We start from the raw sequence: 22253 nt of genomic DNA, 5'->3' as shown, positions 1-22253 counted from the left end.
GCAAGGAATGCATTTGTAGGATAAACAAGTACTTTGTTACCGTTTACCTCAGGCTGGTAGAAATAGCAGCCTTTGAGCACAAGCTTGCTGAAGGAGCCAGCCCAGCCCCATTCTCAAGGTCCTAGGCTTCAAACAAAGGGCAGAGGACATTTTCACTTCTGTTATCTTTCCCTACAGCAAACATTGTATTTTTGTGCACATTGCACAATGAAAGGCAAGGTGACCGCCAGTGCACCTGGCCAAGGAAAAGCATGCCAGGGCCAGGACGTGGATTCCTAAGTATTTACAATGGATCCATTCAACCTGACTGCAAATTGCTACAAAGCTGAGAGGCTCCCCAAATCTAAGTAATGTAAGCCTCACCATACATACAGAATTTACTAGCATCTGACTAGAAATACTCAATTTGCCAATACTTCAAACTCATTCCTCTTCCCCCTCAAGGTCCCCTGTCTTGTTATACCTTTTCTTATTCTATCCAGGACTCAGGAAAAGTAGCTGTTGTTTGGCCTCGGGAAGCTGGAGAGCAGAAGTATCAGAAATTACATATTTGGGAATGAGGTGATAAATGTGGCGGTGGGCATACTGGGCTAGGAATCAAACTCTTCCACCAGCTGAGGGACTTTAAGGGCACAGATAAATTATTCATCCACTTAAACAGTAATAAAAGCAAAATCTCCAAAGCCTGACTATTCTGTTCCCCTCAAGGACTTGGTGAAGATTAAATGAGAGAATTAATGTGAACAAAGTTTTGTTAGGAGCAATGGTAACAATATTATTTATAAGTATAATAGGTACAAGTGGTAAGGAGAAGGTGTTTCATGATAGTGAAAGCAAACTATGGGTGGTTATGAAACCAGATTAGGAAAAGTCTGAGAGTTAAATAGAGAAATTAGGATTTGTTCAGTAGACAACAGAAGGATACTGACATTTTCAAGGATGGCATCATATGGTGAATGCTTTTCTCTAAAACCAGTAATGAGGGCAATAAGACCAATGAAAAGGACTGGAGTGTGGAGTGGAGGCTTGCTAGGAAGCCAGTGCAATGATGAGAAGGCCTGGAAACAATGTAAGGATGGCAATGGAAAGCAATCAAACAAAACATGTTTCTTTCCCTAAAAAAAGAGGCAGCACTTTACTAATTTTTTTTCTAATTATAAATGTTCAAAGAAGAAAACTCAGAAAATAAAAATAGTACAGAGAAAATAAAAAGCCACCTGTTACCACCATTCATATCTTGACTGATTTCCCCCCAGTCTCATAGAAAATATTTCAAGGTTGGATGCCGTGGCTCACGCCTGTGCTCCCAGCATTTTGGGAGGCTGAGGTGGGTGGACAGCTTGAGCACAAGATCTTGAGAGCAGCTTAGGCAACATGGCTAGAGACCCTGTCTACACACACACACACACACACCCCAAAAAATTGCCAGGCGTGGTGGTCCATGCCTGTAGTCCCAGCTACTCAGGAGGCTTAGCTGGGAGGATCACTGGAGCCCAGTGGTCAAGGCTGCAATGAGCTGTGATTGTGCCACTGCACTCCAGCCTGGGTGATGAAGTTAGACCCCTTCTCAAAACAAAACAAAACAAAACACATTTCACATTTCAAAGAGCTTGGAGACTGACTGGCCAACCAGGAGGCATTCAATAAATATGCAAGGATGGATTGAATTCAAAGCTTTGATACTGAGAATACAGAGTTGTTATTACAGAGACAGAAATGTAACCAAACCAGAGACACGGGCTTAGGGGAGTAGGAGGTTATCCAGCAAAAGGATGCAGCAGGCAGAAATGGAATAGGTTGGTCTCCTGATAAGGGGGGCAGTCTAGGGAAAGCAGAGCTTCTGTTTGGCCACCCCTTATCCTGACAACCAAATTCAAGAAGGCCGGAGGCTGCAGTGAGGATGGTGGTGGCTTCCTGATGAGTCAGTACTCGGGGTGAGAGAAAACAAAGGCTCCAGCGGGCCCTGAATAGAGCCTAGTTTACTTTGCAGCAGGGACCATCACTGAACCTTACCTTTAACCCAAGTCACAATACACACACATATGTTTATATATCCCTGTATATGAACACGTGTGTGTGCTTCACCAGAACTGAAAAAGTAACTGAGACTTGACTAAAGGTGAAAAATGATTAGGACCTGTAATCCCAGCACGTTGGGAGGTGGATTGCTTGAGATCAGGAGTTCGAGCCCAGCCTGGCCAACATGGTGAAGCCCTGTCTCTATAAAAAATTAGCCAGGCATGGTGGCAGGCGCCCTGTAATCCCAGCTACTCGGGAGGCTGAGGCATGAGAATCGCTTGAACCAGGGAGGCGGAGGTTGCAGTGAGCCGAGATCACGCCATTGCACTCCAGCCTTGGCGACAGAGTGAGACTCTGTCTCAAAAAAAAAAACCAAAAGATTAGGAAATAACTCATGTTTATGGCAAGTTGTTTTATAATTGGATTTTAAAAATCAAAATGAATCTAGATTGCTTGTGGCCATTAATATTCATTGTATGAAAGTTACTTGTGTCTACATTTTGATGATTGATTGGATTGATCATCTATCTGCATTTTGGAAGGTTTGGGTATGAAGAGGAAAAGATATTTATTTCTCCACATGTATTTTACATTTACAGCTAATTTGCCATAATTTTGGCAAAATAATTCAAACAGTATATCCCACTTTACATACGTGAACTTATTATGTGTGCATCCGGTAAATGTGTCCAACTATTAAATAAATACTCAAACTGCTTTAAACACCTAAATATTCACAGTGTTCTGCCCAGGAAGCCTTCTATAGTTTCATCCTAGTCTGTGGTCAAAGACTTCAGATACAACCCAGTTAGCTCTACAGCTAGTTCCATTTTGTAAATCTCAGCCATTGTTAATAGAATTAGAATGGATCGAGAAACCCTACATAAGAAAAACAGCTCTTAGCACTTGAAAAAAAAAAAAAAACATAAGAACACCGTCAATAATGTGATACTGAAAGTATCTTACTCCTTCAATACTGATAGCATTACAATTAGAACAACTTTTGAAGAAAGGCCACAAAAAAGGTTTGTATTCTTTTGTCTGGCAATCACACGCCTGAGAATTAATCCTATAAAGAAAGCTTCAAAAATAAAAGCTAAATGACAAGGATGTTCATTGTAGCACTATCTACCTAATAAAAATTAGAGGCCAGGTACGGTGGCTCACGCCTATAATCCGAGCACTTTGGGAGGTCGATGCAGGTGGATCACCTGAGGTCAGGAGTTTGAGACCTGCCTGGCCAACCTGGTGAAACCTCGTCTCTACTAAAAATACAAAAATTAGCTGAGCGTGGTGGCAGGCGCCTGTAATCCCAGCTACTCAGGAGGCTGAGGCAGGAGAATCACTTGAACCCGGGAGGTGGAGGTGGAGGTTGCAGCGAGCAGAGATTGCACCACTGCACTCCAGCCTGTGTGACAGAGCGGGACTCCACCTCAAAAAAGAAAACAAACAAACAAAAAAAAAACAGAGAGAAAAAATTAGAGCAATGTGAATGTCTATCAGTGGAGTGCTCAGGCATTTGGGAAGAAGAGGGTATTTCTGGGGCACTGACTATGACAGAGAAAAAGCAATGGGACAGGATAGGAAATAGAATGGACAAGAGTGTGTTCACTTAGTGATGGACATTAGCAGAGTACACACCTCGAGACTTTGGAATAATAGGGGAATGTCAAAGCTACAAAGGACATTTTTTAAAAAGGGATACCTGTGCTAATAATTTACCAACATCCATTGAAAGGAAGCTATAATGACAGAATTAGAGAAAGGACTCAGAGACTAAGAGACTCGCCTACAAAGGCCATTTTCTTATATACATAGGATTTCTGTGGCTAGAGACTTATTTCCTCCCTTGCTGAACTTCTTCCCTTCTAGCACCTCAGTCACTGTGGGGTCCCTGCTGCAGATGGAGATTTCTTTTCCTTCCTCAGCACTGTCTTCTTTCCCAAAACCTAGAGTTCCAGAAGCTGCTTACTACAGAGGTTCCAAATATCCCAAATCCCACACCTACTGCCTACTGAAGAGCTAATATGAGAAACTGAAGCTCTGTGGGTTTTTAAATTAATTTCTAAAATATGAAAGAATACATATGCTACCTAGAAGGTGAAAAACTTACAAACTGGAAGCAGCTCCGGACACTTGGCTCAATGTTACTGCCCCCAAAGGATGCAACTTCACCCAACTGTCTTGGAATTTGGATAGAATCATGCAGCAGGAGGCCCAGCCTGCGCTGGTCACAAAATCCTGTTGAACTTGACACTTGCTTGAAGAGGTCTACAAAGGAAGAAGAAAATTGCAACAGTCAAAACACAGCACCCATGGATGCCAGCAGAAACTGATGTCCAACTCAATTCCAGTAGCAATTCTCAAGAGTAGCCAATATTTCCACAGAGTGGGGTTACTTCTAATTTGTGCTAATCTGGATATTTATTATTTTTATGAATCAAGTTAATGATCACTATATATATATGAAGTGTGATAACTTTTACATAAACTATGTCACTGCAAGAAGCACAAGCTTACATGTACCCTTGACACTTAAATTTCTTCTAAGCCAGAACACAATCCTTGGGAATTATTATATATAGGATGTAACTACATCAAAAAATAAGTGTTTTAGCATCAAGAGACATATAACTGGCCCAAAACACCACCCTCTTTGGATACCAGAGATTCACAAATGTACCACAATTGGGACTTCTTTATGGAGTCATAAGATCACTGAGCTTCTATAGTCCATCATGTGTGTGTTCCCACAGGATACTGTGCATAATTTGTTGTTGTTGTTGTTGTTTGCGATGGAGTCTTGCTGTGTCACCCAGGCTGGAGTGCAGTGGCGCAATCTCTGCTCACCGCAACCTCTGCCTCCTGGGTTCAAGCCATTCTCCTGCCTCAGTCTCCTGAGTAGCTGGGATTACAGGCACATGCCATCACGCCCAGCTAATTTTTGTATTTTTAGTAGAGACGGGGTTTCACCATGATGGCCAGGCTGGTCTTGAACTCCTGACCTCAAGTGATCCACCTACCTCGGCCTCCCTAAGTGCTGGGATTACAGGCGTGAGCTACTGCGCCTGGCTGCATATTTCTAATTAATAGCTCATATCACGTTATGCTGGCATTGATTTAATATGTGTCTATCTTTTTTGGCAGGAGAATTATATCCCCTTGAGGGAAGGAACCATATCTTGGTCAGTTGTGTGCCAGAAGTATCTAGAGTAGACTAACAGTACCCGGTGGACAGTAGGTGCCCAATATATGTAACAGAATGAATGAACATACCGAATGCTTGCAATGTTATGTTTTGTTCTCAGATATAAAAATTTAATCATACCTTATATTCACCTAGAAGTTGCCCCTTCAAAAAAAGTAAATCCAAGAAAGCTTTCTGTACCCATAAGCACACTTTAAACTCTAGGAAATTAAATGCTTTAACAGGATACCTAAGATGGCATTAAAAATTGAGATTGTACGAACAGCTTTTTATCTTCTCTCCGATACACATACCTAGATGTTTATGTTCAAAGTTATGAGTTATTTTCAAACATCTCATTTTGAATTTAATATTTTTGTTTCACCAACTTAAAACCATGTTCCCTCTTAGTAGTTATTTGAAACACCAGCTCAAAGCTTCCTTAATTATTCACTTTAATATTATATTTACAATGTGCTGTTACTATACCATATATACGGTAGATTAAAACCTAATCTATAATAAGTAACTACAATGTTTAAAGGAGAAAAGCACACAGATATCCCATCTTATCCAAAATACATTTTAACATGGTTAATAAAAGCTGTTTAGTTATTTCTCTTTGGTTCTCAGGATGAGAAAACTCAAGTGGACACTACATAAAAGTGAGAGTCAAAATGGTTTGTGTATTTTGTGGCTTACTCCTGAAGGAGAAATGATCAGGAGGACACAGAGTGGCTTTTATCTCCTGCCTGTCCTGAAGCTCAGCACATCTCCTCACATGTGTGGCTAGGCCTTAGGGGAAGAGAGAAAAGACAAGCTAGGCTGGGTTTGTTTAATACTCCTACTGGAAAGATTGCTTATAAGCATTTCAAGGGGAAAACCAAGTGCAGCCTTTCACAATAGGAATGGATGGTCACTTGGTCATCTGAACCATCACTCCTCTAGCATTTGCTTTTAATTTGGTTTTAAAATTTTTAAGCAGAAGAACCCAATGCGTAATCAAAAGGAAATTCTATAGGGTGGTACGTATCTACCCTTTAAGAAACAGCAAGCTATCTGTCTCCCAAATAATAAAATGTTAGTCACGTCACAGAATTGGATGTGTCAGTACAACTTGCAGTAAGATGATTATAAAATAAACAATGTTTCTTGAACATGAATGTCACATAGTATTCTTTAAATAAGAATCCAAAGACTAGACAAGTGCAGGGATTAAATCTTCACACTTATTTTTCCGACTTATAGAAAGAGGTTAGAAAATCAGACTTTATCCCCTAGGAACATGTGTTTTATTCAGACACAGTCAGTGTAATGTAAAATAATACTTGGACTGGAAAAGCTAATCCTCATTCTCTATTTAAATGCCTGCAATTTAATGTTTGACAAGGAATGGCACAAACCAAATTCTGTGACACTCTAAAAGCAGTTCTACATCTTACATGAGGAACCTGCTGTCAAATAAGAACAGTCTGTCATTTCCCATCTAGAACTAGGGTAATTAGCCAACATTAATAAAAGAATACAGCGTTAGTATCCACGACTTACATCTGTACTTGTCTTCCAAATGTGCTTTACACAGGGAAATGATGCCAGTTTTAAAAGACAGGACACGGATCCTCCCTGTTCGTCCCCTATTATGAAGAATCAAACCAGAAAACAATTACTGACACTTTCCTAGAGGGTAAACACTTCTACTTAAGCATAAAGCCTTGAAAAGGAAAAATAAAAGAGTAAAGTGGTGTGAACTCTATTGACCGCTGTTTTATTAAGATTGTTTGAACTTTTCCAAATTCATTATCTCTTTGACTGATAACCTACAATACAATGGAAATTCAACCAACTTGACCACTGAATGTTTACCAAGTTTCAATTCCTAAAAACCCGTATGTGAACTGCAAAAGTTCTACATAAATTAAGAAAAAAAATTCTATTCACCTATGGAAAGCCACCTTGGTTTAAGTTGGTAAGCAGAAGAATTACTGCTCTTCACCAATCTACTTTGGTTATTAAAGCAAATTACCCACTTTGGTCATTGAAGCCAAAAAAATTACCGGCAACTAACTGCTCTGCCCTCTTAAATGCTTAGATCTTCATCAGACTGCCCCTTACTGAAAGAAAATCACTTCAGGCCACATAACACATAATATAAAATATAAATGTTTATCTCTATGAGAAAAATATGATACTCTCTTAAACAGCATTCAAATACATGATCTAAAAAATAAATTTATAAATAACCTGTTTCTATATCAATGTTTTAATATAGATTGTTTTTATTTCACTTTGCATATAGAAAACCGAAATAAAGCATTCCACATAACAAATTTATTAATAAGCTAATTTTATCCGTGGGAAAAAAAAAAGGAAAAATAAGAATGAAAAGTTTTCCATTTTGTAGAAAATGTCTTTCAAGACATGGAATCAATGTAAATGCCCATCAATTACAAATTAGATAAAGAAAATATGGTACATATACATCATGGAATACTATGCAGCTATAAAAAAGAATGAGATCATGTCTTTTGAACACAGATGAGCTGGAGGCTATTACCCTTAGCAAACTAATGCAGAAACAGAAGAGTAAATACTGCATGTTCTCACTTATAAGTGGACGCTTAATGATGAGAACTCACGAACACAAAGAAGGGAACAACAGACACTGGGGTCTTGAGGGTAGAGGGTGGAAGGAGGGAGAGAAGCAGAAAAGACAACTATTGGGTACTGCGGTTAACCCGTTTACGCTGGAGGTTGCAAATTATTTTTTGTGAAAATCAGACCTTGACAATGACCTTGAGCAGTAGGATATGAATAATTCCCACAAAAGCTTAGTGTTCCAGTAACGGAACACTAAGCATAAATGGGTTAATACCTGAGTGATGAAATAATCTGTACAACAAACCCCCATGACACGAGTTTACCTATGTAACAGACCTTCACATGTACCCCAAAACCTAAAATTAAAGTTAGAAAATGTCTTTCAATATTTTTTGGCTTCTTATTTCATTACGGAAAGCTACTGGCCCTTAGATATCGGTATAAAGAAAAAGGAGAAAACATTTTCGAATAATTTGCTCATTAGCACTTCAAAATCACAAATGATAGTCCCCATTGCGGTTATTTTCGGTGAACAATATGCTCAACTTTCAACTATTAAAATTTATTAAATCCCTCAGTCAAAAAGAAATCCTGGGCACTAATGGACTAACAAAACTCCTATCATTGGAAAATTTTCATATCTTTTTTCCCCTTAAGAAAAGGTTGTTCAAAATTTAACAAATCCACTTTATACAGCAACTTCAAGGAGTTAAAATTGTCACCAAATAATTTTCAGGCAGGTAGAGTGGAGTTATATATTCAGAATGCATTCACATGTCATCTGCAAAGAAAACAGTGCCAAAATATATTTGAGGGGAAACCCGAATACAAACTCTTATCAAAACTAATGTAAATGTAGTTCACAATTGAAATCCGACATGTTCAAGGACTTGGTAGATAACTATGATGAACGTAATAGTCAGGTGGTCCTGAAATTTTAAAAAGCAATACCTTATCAAAATAAGAAAGAAAAATAGCTATAAATTTTAGTTAAAAAGGTGGTGGAAGTCTACAACAAAGGTAAAAGGCAAAATAGTTGTCATGCAACTCTTTTTAGCAAACCTTCCCAAATTTCCAAATGGGAATATGTTCTTGATTGGTGAAATGAGGTATGTAATAATTTTGAGGTCTAAGAAGAATTTAGGCAACATTAAAACCAATTCCTTCTGCTCCCTTCTTCAACTGTCTTCATTAAGCTCAAGAAAAAAAAAAAATCAGAACTGGGGATATCTCCCATGTGCAATCCAAAAGAAACAAATAATTGTTCTCTAAGAGAGAGTGATGAATGGAGGCACCAAACTGAAACTTCGTAAAATCTTATTAGAAAACAAAATAAAACCAAAAATGTTCTCAATTTGAGGAGCTAAGTTTGCTGTATTAAGGGCTTGTTTTCATTTTGTTTGGCCTACCAATGCATAATCTTCTGCAAGTCTCCTAAGTATCAGCTAAGACAATTCTGATCTGGAGACAGATGTGCCAGTATCTCCAGGAGCACAGCCATGGCCGCCAGTGAGAGGGAGCCACCCCTGAAGTGCATGGAAGGATTCCAGAATCCATGGGCGAGAAAGGGAAAGAACCAAGGGCTGTATGTTGACTTATTCCACTATCTGAAGAATGAGTATCTCAGGGTTTTGTTTGTTTTCTAATCTGGGAGCAATCTACGTTCTGGCTTTTAACTCCTAGTTTATTAAAATATTTTTCAAGTCATAAATGCAAAAATGATTTATCACAGGAACAGCATTAGGTCCACAGCTTCTGAGGCCCTGTTGTAATGCTAATTACACTGTCACCATTCTGTAAGCTAAGCCTCCTGTGACGGAGCCCGGGAAACAAAAACTAGCCATACGTACGTATCATAAACATTCAGCAGCCAGTTCAGACACATATCCACGCAGAGAGGGACGTTGACCAAATTGTTGTGCTCTTGCTCCAGGCGGTCATAAATAGTGGTCAAACAATTAATAATCTGCAGGATATCCATGGGCTGGTCATTTTGCTTGAGGTTGTGCTGGTCCAAGGCATCACATGCAGCTGACAGGCTCAAGAGATCCACTGCAAAAACAAATAAAATCACAAATGATTCAAAGAGTATAACCTTCCTTTCGGTGTCCTTTTTCCTTTGAGAATCCTAGCTAGGACTCTCTCATACCCTTTAATAAACACCAAACTTGAACCACACTCTCTCTGAAAGGTGTTTTATTTTTATCCCTCGACTCTAAGTTGATGAGTTTGATCGGTATTAAGGATCTGAAGTTGTTCTTAAATCTCACTGGCATTGGGTGCAGGTACGGGCAAAGATATAATTCCCATGCTTGGGTTACTGGGGAATATCTGAGAGTTCAGGGGGCCTATCCTGTTCTACATAAACAGAGTCAATTTTCACCTGAATAAGAAAAAAAAAATGTTTCAGCAGAAATGTTTAAAGAGATCCGATAATACTTTCTTGTATTAGTATTAGAGAAAATCTGTTAGATTAATCTGTATGGCTAAGGTTGTGCAAACTCTATTTCTAGCTATGCATTTATAATCATTAAGCACTTTTCTCCTTGAAATATCAGTCACCTCAGCATCTCTCTGCTACCCTAATATTAGGTGAAAAAAATACTCTCCACTAAAATTTTCTATAGGCAAACTAAAGTAATTGTATAATCTATCCAGTTTTCAGACCTGAGGCTTGCTTATTTCTCCTTTCACCTTCAAATTGTATTTTATAATATGCTTTCCAAGTCCTCTAAGAACTTTATAAGACTGAGGGAGGAAAATTCCCTTGATCTGAGGAGGTATTTAATCTTATGCCAGGGACAAAAATTTAACAAAAGTGAAACTTCAACCTTGTTCAACATCAGCAAATCACAAGCTTTATTCCCAAGTGTCATGAAAAGATTCATTTCTCTAAAGCCAATTTATTAGCCAAACTAGAAACACAACAACATTGCTTTTATACCACCTTATACACCTAAGCTCTGGTTGAAATTCTCAGTCCTTTGAGACTAGGAATCAATGCTAATTAAGTAAATCTCTCATGCATCTAGGGGGAAGGGGCAATTCAATTATAAATGTAGTTCACATAAATACAGGTATATCCCACTCAGTAAACAGCTTTCCCAGTAATAAAGAAATGCAAACTTAAGGCTTTAGTGTATTTTACAAGTTATTCGTGGCCAGTTCTAATTAAATATTAAGAAAGAAACAAAAATAGTGGTTAATACTTATGTAGGTTTGTGCAAAAATACTTTTGCACCTATATCGCACACATTTTTCTCTTTTAAAAAAAGGAAAACAGAAAATCCTGGAGTTTCCCCAGAAGCATGAAGCAGACATGGTGGTGGAAGCAGGAGCCTGCACTCCTCCCTTGGAAGGGAAGGCCCCTCTGTTTTTGCTCTGAAATACTCTAAAGATAGAGAAATGACCCTTTTTATGGAAGCTGAGACTGTTTAAAGTGGGAGGAAGGAAGATAACTTGGGAGACTGACCTGAGGAGTCAAGTGAGAAAAATAATAAAGAATTTTAAAAATCAATGGAAGGAGGCAGGAGGACGGGAGGACGTGAGGAGAGAATGGCTGCAAGCGGACTGCATGGGAGGCTGGAGAGAGGTTCAGAGACAAAAGACTCAAACTTTTATTCTCTCTTCTGTGTGCCTGTTTTCCTCAGAGGGCGCATACTCAAGTGCACGTAGTAGGAACACTTAGAAACACAGTATACCAGCTCCATTACTGGAAGAGAGGAATGGATTTCTTCCAAACACCAATATTCCCAATATGTTTCCTTCTATACTGAAGGAAGCTATGGGTGGTTTGAAGTTTTTCGATTATTTTCTTTTTTGTTACTCTGCTTTAGTCATCATAAATATTTTGCCTCTGATCCAGGCATTTAAGAAGTAACTAGTGAGAATTTTTAGAATCGCTTTTGTATTAAGAGTCTTATTTATCCGTGTGATGGAAACGAACAAAGAGAAAAACTGCATGAATTTCATTTTATTGGGCCTGCTCTTATCTCTGTACAGGTGAATGGGTAACACATAGAACAGCAAATGTTGAGTATAAATAGCTCCAGAGGGGAGCAAAGCAATTGCTCTGAAATTACAGGAGCAGAAGATGACACAGTTAGGAGAGAAATACTGTGCTGTGTGCTCTGCTAAAACTGGATGTGGTTAAATACAAGAACAATCCATCACAGAAGACTGAAGAGCACATTTCCCTAAACAAACATGTCAAACAGAATCCAACTTTCATGGAACTATTTTGAAAAGAATTCTATTTAGGTATACACAATCCATGCTATGGCCCTGAAAAGGAAGTGAGAATATCAATAGGGACAATTTAATTGCCATGCATATGCTTTTCCAAATGAACAGCTTAGAGAACACACCTAGACTTTTTGATGAAACATTAAATGTAATGATTAGCTGTGTTTAGGACCCTCAATAAGCAACCAGCAGATACAGTTGTGTGAAACCACTTTTTTCCTTAAGCTAGGAATTTCCATTAAATATTTTATATATATATATGTGTGTGTGTGTGTGTGTGTGTGTGTGTGTGTATTCACTAGTAGATATACCTTCAAAGCTTTATAAAAACCCAAGTATTCTAATACATCCTCACTTTCTAAATTATGTTTACAGTAGAGGATGCTATAGGCTTTGAAGCCATTGAAGAATAGGGACCGTGTGGTGGTACCCTACGCATGAGGGCTATGGGGGTGAGAGAGGGTGGGAACAGGATAAAAATTGCTGACTCTCCAGGATCCTCTTTGCTGTGCAGAAAAAGCAGACAGTGGTGGTTGGGGGGCGGCGAGCAGGCAGGACTTCAGCACAGGGATCCCACTAATGGTTCCTGAGGCTCTGGTTGTGCCTGATCATCTTCTCAACCTTCTAGCTTCAAAAGCTAATTCTTTTCCCTTCTATGTATGCCACAGTAGCTAACTCTTGCTATTCCTTTCTATGTAAGTCAGATTTGTTTTGTCTTTTACAGAGTGATAGACTCTTAGAGCCAGAAGGTTGCTTTAAAATCATTTTGCAGTTGAGACAACTGAGACCAGAGATATGGAGACTCGCTTTGGGTGTTATGGCAGGTTATCTATGTTTTCTGATTTCTCATGGAGGTACATACTGTAAGAGGGAAAAGTGGGTGGCAGAAGGTGTCCTTACTGACTTTACAGAAAAGGAAAACCATTCTGCATTCCATGCTAATGACAACAGTAGGATAAAACAGAAGCACCAAAAAGTTGGTTAGTGGAAAAAAAAAATGTCTCATGGTGCCTATATTCATCCTGTAGGTCAACCTGGATATTCTATGTTGATGTATAAATAATTCTGTGATCTAATTAGCACAGAAACAGGAAGAGATGAGTAATGGTGGAAGAACTGCTGCATGTTTGCTGAGTTTTCTTGCCCAGGCATGCCATTCTACAGGCAGCTTGCACTTACGGCTGAAGGACCTCCCAAGCAAATCTTTGCACTTCAAGAAAGTCAATGCACTTTGATGTAGTTGTCTGCGCAGTAAGGGTTAATTCTAGAGAGGCTGGAGTTGGCACGAGAGGCCTTGCTAAAATATCTACACAGTGCAGAGCCCTGGTCAAAGCACTTTCTTTCCAAAATGACTTACTGTGTTGAAGTGTAGCCACGGGTTGCAGGTTATCACCAATGTTTATTGCTAACAGTAACATTGACCATTTTTACCTGGGCACAGTGAGACCAATGGAAGCCAGTGAGTTTGAGGCTGGTTACACAGGAACAGTACGCCTAGGTTACTGGCAGGACATAAGAAAGCCTGGCTGAAACTCCAATTTGTGCTCCCTGGTTTCCAAGGTGTTTTGTGCTCACATCAGTAGCTCTTGTTCCAAGAGAGAAAATGCATCTTGGTGTGGCTCTTGTAGACAGAGGGCAATTATAGCTTGTACCTGTCCTCTCTGGACCCTATGCTGTGAGGCAGCCTGTGGCTGTGACACTTATTCTGGTTTTAATGTTATGGGTATATTGCATCCTTTTTCTGCAAAGAACTCTAGATTCGTAAGCACTGTCATTTGGGTCCTGTGAGTCCTCTTTAGCAATTGAACCCTGTCTAACTGCCACTGTCAGGGCAGTGAGTGCCAGAAGCAAGATGGTTTAAAACACCTCCAACTCATTCTTAGCTAAAAGTATGACTAAGGCATTATTTAGAAAGAAAAAAAGATGATTCTGATAAAAGGGATGAAAAAGAACCTTTGAAGTTGCTCTACAAGCTACCCTTGGTCGGAAGTAACACAGGCTTTGAAATTGGTTACTGATGATACAACTTTCTAGGGGAATCTGGAAGTGAGAGAACTTGAACCTAAGGAGGTAACAAAATGGATTAGGAGGCAATTGCAAACTGATGGCAAGACTGCTAAAAAAAATCCAGTTCCTTAGTTGGGTTAGCAAAAGCTAATGTAAGTTCAGAATTTCTTTCCATTGGGCTTCACCCTCTCTGGCCTGCAGGTGGAGTCCCAACCATAAAACCAAAGCAACTGTCAGTTTTGATAAATGGGCTACACCTGTGAGACCAATTACAATTAAAAAGATAATTCAAATGGGGCACTTACAGGTATTCCCTATGTCACCACAGTTTTCTTTTTTGATGCCAGACCTAGTAGTCCCTGAACTGGGGCTACAATTAAGAGTTTCAAAGACTGGTAATATTCCAAAATAAGATACTATGGCTATTAGTTGGTACTTAAGCACAAGAATTCCGCAAGGATCCATGGAGTGGATTGCTCCTTCCCTGTCCCTTGCCTAATTGAAGCTGTCACACAAATGTTTTGTCACCTAGTGGACAGGCTAGCACCATTTCTTTATATGGGGTTATAAACCCCATCATAAGTTGAAAATATCTTAAGTCACAAATGCATTTAATACACCTAACCAACTGAAACCCACAGCTTAGCCTAGCCTACCTTCAATGCGCTCCCAACACTTACATCAGCCTACAGTTGGGCAAAGTTATCTAGCAACACAGTACACAGTCAAGTGTCAGTTGTTTAGCCTCATGATCTTGTGGCTGACTGGGAGCTGAGGTTCGGTGCTGCTGCCCAGCAAGGGGAGAGAGTATCATACCGCATATTACTAGCCTGGGAAAAGATCAAAATTCAAATCTAGAAGTACAGTTTCTATTGAATACATATCACTTTGCATCACTGTGAAATAAAAAAATTGTGAAGTTGAAACTTCACAAGTTGGGGACTGTCTGCATTGTATGTCTGTGTGTAGCTGGGGAAGAAGTTTGGCTTAAAATTAATGATAAAAGGAAAAAGGTGAGATTGTTGCAAGGGGAAGGAAACCACCAAAGATAGTTTTTTCTTTCTTTCTTTTTTGTTTGTTTGAGACAGAGTCTTGCTCTGTCACCCAGGCTGGAGTGCAGTGGCGCAATCACGGCTCACTGCAAGCTCTGCCTCCCGGGTTCATGCCATTCTCCTGCCTCAGACTCCCAAGTAGCTGGGACTACAGGCACCTGCCACCACGCCCAGCTAATTTTTTGTATTTTTAGTAGAGACGGGGTTTCACCGTGTTAGCCAGGATGGTCTTGATCTCCTGACCTCGTGATCTGCCCGCCTCGGCCTCCCAAAGTGCTGGGATTACAGGTGTGAGCCACCAAGCCTGGCCGATACTTTTTTTTTTTTTTTAAGGGAAACCCTAACATAATGTTGCTGCCTAGGAAGAGGTTTAAAATAAGAGAATAATATGCTCCCTTAGTTTAGACTCAGATGCCTCTTGGGGTGGAGGACTCTGTTAAAACCTCCTCCTCCTTGAAAGAGCCAAGATGTGAGTGGGAGAGTCAGCCAACCTACCCAACACACTGGATGATGAGATGGGAGTTCTAACTGCAACTACAACATCATGGAGCAATATTAATGTGGCTTTTGGTTAGTATTCGTTAATGTCTTTTGGTTCTTCTTTCACAGGACATATCTGTTATTAATCATCTGTGTCAGGAAATACCCTGAGGGAATATTTACCCAGTCAAATCTGAAGAACAATGATTTATAACAATCTCAATGAACACTGTGTGGCCATTAATTGTGATGATGAAGGTTTAAGAAAGGTATTGGGTATGTGGTAGAAGGTTTACATGCTGTATGTTTCATCTGTCATAACATTATGTGTTTAAAAACAAAAAAAAAACGCTATTTGCCCCATTACTCTGTGTGGAAAGCTATTAGTGGGTGGAGGGACAATTGGGACAACTTGAATCAGTGACAGATATTTAAGTTGAATTTGGTGGGCCTACTTTCCTGAGACTGAAAAGCTAGAAATTTGATATGGATGGCTACAGAAATTTCTGTGACATACCCAAACCAAAGTCCTTTTAGGAGTGACTACTATTCATATGATTTTAGCCTAGTCACATTTTTGTGTCTCATGTATATTTCCCATTAAAGATGTTATTTCTCAATGGCACCATGTCTGGTAGACCAAAGGGCATGAATCCACTTGAAATAAAAGAAACGGGGGAATTAGGAGCTGGGCTAGAGGTACATGGCCAGGTAGAATTTGCCTTGAATGAGAAATGATAAACTGATGAAAAAGACTTCCTAGTGCAAGAAGGGCACTTCAAGGGCATCCAATTCCAGGAGGAAGGATAGGGATGGCAAGTTGCCAAGGTTGATAGCTGGAGAAGGGAACCAATAATTACTGGAAAACAGAACCTACTAGGTGTTCTTTAACCTCTTTAGCATCAAGACTGAGAGACAACCATTCTTTCCCTAGTGGGTAACAGTTAAACAAGATTACAGTATTTTCCCTGGGAGATAGACGGGTCACGTTATGAGACCTCTCTTGGGCACCGGTATCTGTCAAACCATATAAACTGAGAAAATTAGTTTGGCCATGTCTTCAAGATGTCTTAAACTCAGAACTAACAGAGACATGGCCTCTGACCTATGTGAAAAATCATACATGGTATATGGAAAAAGGAGATTTTTGTAGGAGAGGGGCAAAATAATTACACTGGCCTCTTGAGACCCCCTTGCTGTGGAGGCAGCCTGTGGCCGTGGATCCATATCCTGACAGTAATGCTGTTGTAATGTAGCCTTTTCTGGCAATAGAGCATGGATTTGTAAGCCATGATACTGTGGGTCCTGAGAGTCTTCTTTAGCAACTGAAGCCTGTCTAATGTAACCCTTGGTGCACTATCAGAAGGTGAGGTGCATTTACAGAGAAGGTGGTGCATTTTTCACCTGGTTTGTCATGGTGAGGGTGAGCCCAGAAACTGTGACTGTTCACACAACTCCAGCCTGTACCAAATCTCTATAATGTGTGCTTTAGTTGCTGAATAGAGGCAAATTGTTCTCTATTTCTTATTGTTTGCAGAATATTTGTCACACTTATCAACTGCAGTATATTTAGCCCTGTGGTTTGGGCTCTCTCCAACTCACCACACATTAATAAACTAAATACACTTGGTTTGTTAAGTGCATTTTTATTTCTGCTCTTACAAGTTGGCTATCTTTTAAATTTTAGAAGCCACACACCTCTGGAATGTCATCAGAACTACAAAGGAAGAAAGAAAATGCCTAAATTACCTTCTTCATAACTTTCAATGGGGTATCAGCTATATGAAACAGTTTATAAATCCTTCTTCCCAAGATTTTGTCTTTGTTCCTGCTTTTCTATCAAGTTTAATTTTCATTCACAATGTGTTGAGAGGCAGTAAGGAGTCATGCAACATTTAACTGATTACAAACTGGGGACATTATAGGCCAACGGTGATGCTCTCCACTTAAATAGTGAATTCTCTATAGTGGATACAATTGTGTTATTTGGCTTTCTGCAATATGGAAACATTGATAGGGAAGTGAAAAAAAATAAGATCAAGTGCTTAATAGAGGTTGAAGTGCATATTTCCAAGGCATCTGTAATTCAGACTCTTCATTGGCATCAGGAAATCACTGAGATAACATCATTAATTTTCCTTAAAGTTAGAGTTGGTAGAAGCGGCCTTTGGTAGGGAAAGCTAGCCAGGGCAAGTTTTATTTGCCTGTACCACAGACAATAGCTCTTTATCATGGCTTTGCAGGCTTAGAAATGACAAAAGCCTGGGAGCTAAATCTGAGCAAATATAAAATTAAGAGAAAATTCTTAAATCATATATTGAAAGCAAGTAATGTGACCACACATATTTTCAATAAAAGGATTGGGTAAACTCTTCATTCTATAGTCTTACTATATATGGCACCCTCCTAGCATTAATGAGAATTACATACTTAATTTAGAGAAATACACCTTAATTTTGGCATACTTGAATTTTTTTCACATATTAGAAAAGCCAAGCTCAGAAAGGAAATGCAGAGAATTTCAAATTGATTTAAAAGTGAAAATTTAAAGAAACGATTCTACATTCAGAGCTTACCTTTATTACAAGGTTATCACCTCAAATGGACAAAATTTTGTATATTATTAAATTCCCCCATTTTCCCAATGTTTATTGGAAATTATAAGTTGAAATGACAGACAATAAAACACATATGTGAATGGAATTATTTTTTGAACAGGAAAATCGAATAGTGCCTAAATCCAGGGTGAAAATGGACATTATAGAAAGGAACAGTCTTTATAAGGTTTTCCATCTGGTCTATTTCTGTTTGTTTTTTTTTTTTTTCCTAGTATAAACTGGAACAACTGGTTATCTTTTGAACTTTTAGGATCTCACAGGAATATTCTATAGCACTTCATAATGACCCAGTGCCTAATTACTCCTTTATTAAAGGGAAACAGTAGCTCTGGGATGGGGCAGGGGCAGGAGAAGAGAAAGAGGCAAGACAACTTTCTCTATTCAGCCCCCTGACTCAATCCCATCCCAAACGACTTTTTCCCAGCTGGGATGCATTAACAGGCCCTAAGGAAATCCTCGACCTGGAAAGCCCTTTAAACGCCAGTTAAACTTGGCAGCTATATAGCTGAAAAATGCTAACTTCAGGCTACAAGGAGATGGAAGCCTTGGTTTACTTTCATTCATGCATCCATTTCATGAAAACATATTGAACCCTGCTGTGTGCCAGGTTTTGTGCCAAGCATTGGGGATACCAAGATGAAGGGAAGAGGCCTAGTCTCTCTTTCCAAATAATTCTACTTCTAAGGCATTTCTTCTCTATCTCCGTGTAAGAACCATATGCCAGGTGACTCCTTGACTATCTTATTGCTAGCCTCTGCAGATCCTCTAGTCGAACCCCTTTATTTCTGAAGACCTGGCAGCCAGGGTTCATGGTCCTTCTCTTTTGCCCAGTTTTCGCTACAATTCTGCATGATTTCAACATTGGCACGGGGGACTCATGCATCACTCTAGCCTCTCAGTTCCTTAACCTGCTATTTCACCTCCATGGAAATTCACATCCACTCTACCTCTGCCACCTACTCAAATAGCCATACCCTAGATCTGATCACCTGAAACTGTTCCACTTTCGAAATAATGTTCATCTATGATTCTCTCTAACCACAACTTCTTGACCTTCAGTTCCTTTACTATTTCTTCCCCTACCTCCCTGAAGAGTTAGCCTTTTCATCCCTCTACCTCCTAATTACCAGTTTCCATATGCATTCACAGCTTCTCCTACCCAACAGGGACTTGTCAGTATCATTTTAATCACTCTTTTGCCCAAATCCTCACTTCTTTTGCCCAGCTGTTCTCTGCCTACCCCAGGACAAAGCATCTGGCTCCTAGCTGCTAAGTGTGCCTGGGGAATACCACACCCCTGCAGACTGGTGCTACCGTGAAACACTCAGCCGCCTCTGGGTTCACAGAGCTGGTTTTCAACTGCCATCTCCCTTATTCTCCACAAAGATAAGCCCAATTTCATCATCTCCTGCTGTTAACTGCATTGCAGGAAAATCGAAATACAAAAAAACGGAAGCTTTTATAGTAAGACATCCCTCACCTTGCTGCTACCTGGTTTCTTAGTTACGTGGACCTGCCCATATCCTTCCCTCGACCCCACCCATTACAGTGGACGAGAGGTATCTCTTCCCTCCCTTGGGCTCTGGATTACCTGCCCATATTTTCTGAGAACTCACGTTATTTATCATCTCCTCTTGGGCCAATAATTGTAATCTCACCCTGTCTTCTCATACTGATATAAATACATTCCCAGGAATACTATATTTTTGGCCTGCATTTGATTGAAAAAAATCCACTTAAGTTGACCCAAGCAGTTCAAACCCACGTTGTTCAAGGATCAACTGTACATATATATATACACACATACACACATATATACACACATGCACATATTTATATACACATATTGTGCCACATAATGACATCTCAGTCAACAATGGACTGCCTATATGACAGCGAGCCCATGAGATTATACTGTATTTTTACTGTATCTTTTCTATGTTTAATTATGTTTAGATATACAATACTTACTATTGTGTTACAACTGCCTACAGTATTCAGAACAGTCACATGCTGTACAGGTGTACAGCCTAGGAGCTATAGGCTATCCCATACAGCCTAGGTGTGTACTAGGCTATACCATCTAGGTTTGTGTAGTGCACTCTTATATTGACACAACAACAAAATTGCCTAACAACACATTTCTTAGAACATATCCCCATTGTTAAGCAACACTTGACTGTACATACATTTCCATTAACTCTTCAGCCCCCTCCAACTAGCTACCACCCCACTCTTCTCCCCTTCATAAGTAAATTTCTCCAAGATTCATTCATACCATCTCTAATTCCCCACTTTTGGTTCACTTTTGAACTCACCACACCACTTCCACTATGTCTCTAAAATCTCACCAAAGTTACTAGGGACCTTCCTGTTGCTAAATCCAATGGGCACTTTCCACAACTTTATCCTGACATCCTAGCAACATCTGCCCCTGATGACGGGTTCTTTCTTTCTTCCCATGGAGTATGTGGCATCATAACCTCTTGGAATTTTCCTTCTTTCCTGCTGGCCATTCCTTTGCAGTCCCTTCTGTAGGTTGCTTATCCTGTGTCCTAAATAACTTCCCTTCTCACTCTACACTTTCCTGGAGCTATCCAATCCTCTCCATGGTTACAAGCAGCACCTACAGGCTCATGATCCCTAAATATTGTTTGTATATTTCTCCTGAGCACCACAGCTCCATGTCTAACCTTACCAGACAAGTCCCCATTCACCTGATACTCCAAGCCAAGCACCTAAGTGTCTTCCTTGACTCCCTTTCACCCACCACATCAAGCTTGTCCAACCTGTGGCCTGTGGGCCACATGCGGCCCAGGATGGCTTTGAATGAGACCCAAATGAATTAGTAAACTTTCCTAAAACATTATGAGATTTTTTTTTTTTTGATTTTTTTTTAGCTCATCAGCTACCGCTAGTGTTAGTGTATTTTATGCGTGGCCCAAGACAATTCTTCTTCTTCCAGTGTGGCCCGGAAAAGCCAAAAGATTGGACACCCCTGCACCACATCAAATGAATCATTGAGGCCTGTCAAATCCACTTCCTGAATATTTCTAAATTCTCTCCACTTATCTCCATTACTACTCTGCTAATTCAAGTCACAACATTGCTGGTTTAGATTACTGCAACAGGTTTCTCTCCTGTCACTCCCACAGCACACCAATCCATACTCTGTTCCACAGCAAGAATCATCTTTCTAAGCGACAATCTGATTATATCACTCCCAGGCCAAATCTCCTGACCTCTAAATTCCTTAACTTGGGTTTTAAAAACCTTGCACAATCTGCTTCCTGCTTCTCTCTCCAGCCTATTATTTCACAATAGATCTTCCCCCTGGAATTCTGTGCTTTGGCCATACTGACATATTTTCAGTTCCTGAATGTGTCATGCTTTCTCTGGGCCCTTCGGTATATGCTCTTCTTTCTGACTAGAACACTCTTCCTAGAGGGAGAGCCGCTTACTCTTCTAGACTTACCTAGCTTAGACATCACCTCTTCAAACAAACCTTCTCTGAATCTCATTCCACACAGTTAGCTGTTCACATAGTACTCCATTATCCCACTGTTGCACAACTAAATATATGACATTGAAATAAATGGTCTTGGAAATAGAGACAAAATCACTTTTTTTTTTTAACCAACTGTAGACATTCTTAATACATTATACATATATTTGCTTAAGTCTACAAATTTTATGAACATCCTGGTTATCCCTTGTTAGACTGAAAGTTGTATCAGAGTAGAAACTGTGCCTGTTGGGCCAGGCGCAGTGGCTCATGCCTGTAATCCCAGCACTTTGGGATTGGCTGAGGCAGGTGAATCACCTGAGGTCAGGAGTTTGAGACCAGCCTGACCAACATGGTGAAACCTCGTCTCTACTAAAAAATACAAAAATTAGCCAGGCATGGTGGTGCATGCCTGTAATTCCAGCTACTTGGGAGTCTGAGGCAGGAGAATCGCTTGAACCCGGGAGGTGGAGGTTGCAGTGAGCCCACACTGTGCCACTCCACTGCACTCCAGCCTGGGCAATACAGCAAGACACTGTCTC

The 22253-nt window shown here is 39.9% G+C and overlaps 1 protein-coding gene across 1 annotated transcript in view; it reads right to left on the bottom strand.

The window, feature by feature from the left end:
- The window catches only part of DMD (dystrophin), a 2170472-nt gene that overhangs the window by 86204 nt on the left and 2062015 nt on the right, over positions 1-22253 (bottom strand). The window contains exons 64-66 of the mRNA XM_011957103.1: positions 9655-9856; positions 6755-6840; positions 4133-4290 (exon numbers count right to left, since the gene is read on the bottom strand). Coding sequence (XP_011812493.1) covers positions 4133-4290; positions 6755-6840; positions 9655-9856 — 446 coding nt within the window. The remainder of the gene's footprint in view (positions 1-4132; positions 4291-6754; positions 6841-9654; positions 9857-22253) is intronic.

The sequence above is a fragment of the Colobus angolensis genome, unplaced genomic scaffold (assembly GCF_000951035.1).
Source record: "Colobus angolensis palliatus isolate OR3802 unplaced genomic scaffold, Cang.pa_1.0 Scaffold434, whole genome shotgun sequence".
Classification (NCBI taxonomy): Eukaryota; Metazoa; Chordata; class Mammalia; order Primates; family Cercopithecidae; genus Colobus; species Colobus angolensis.
Note: the sequence above shows the minus strand (reverse complement) of the source record. Positions and strands in the feature narration are given on the sequence as shown.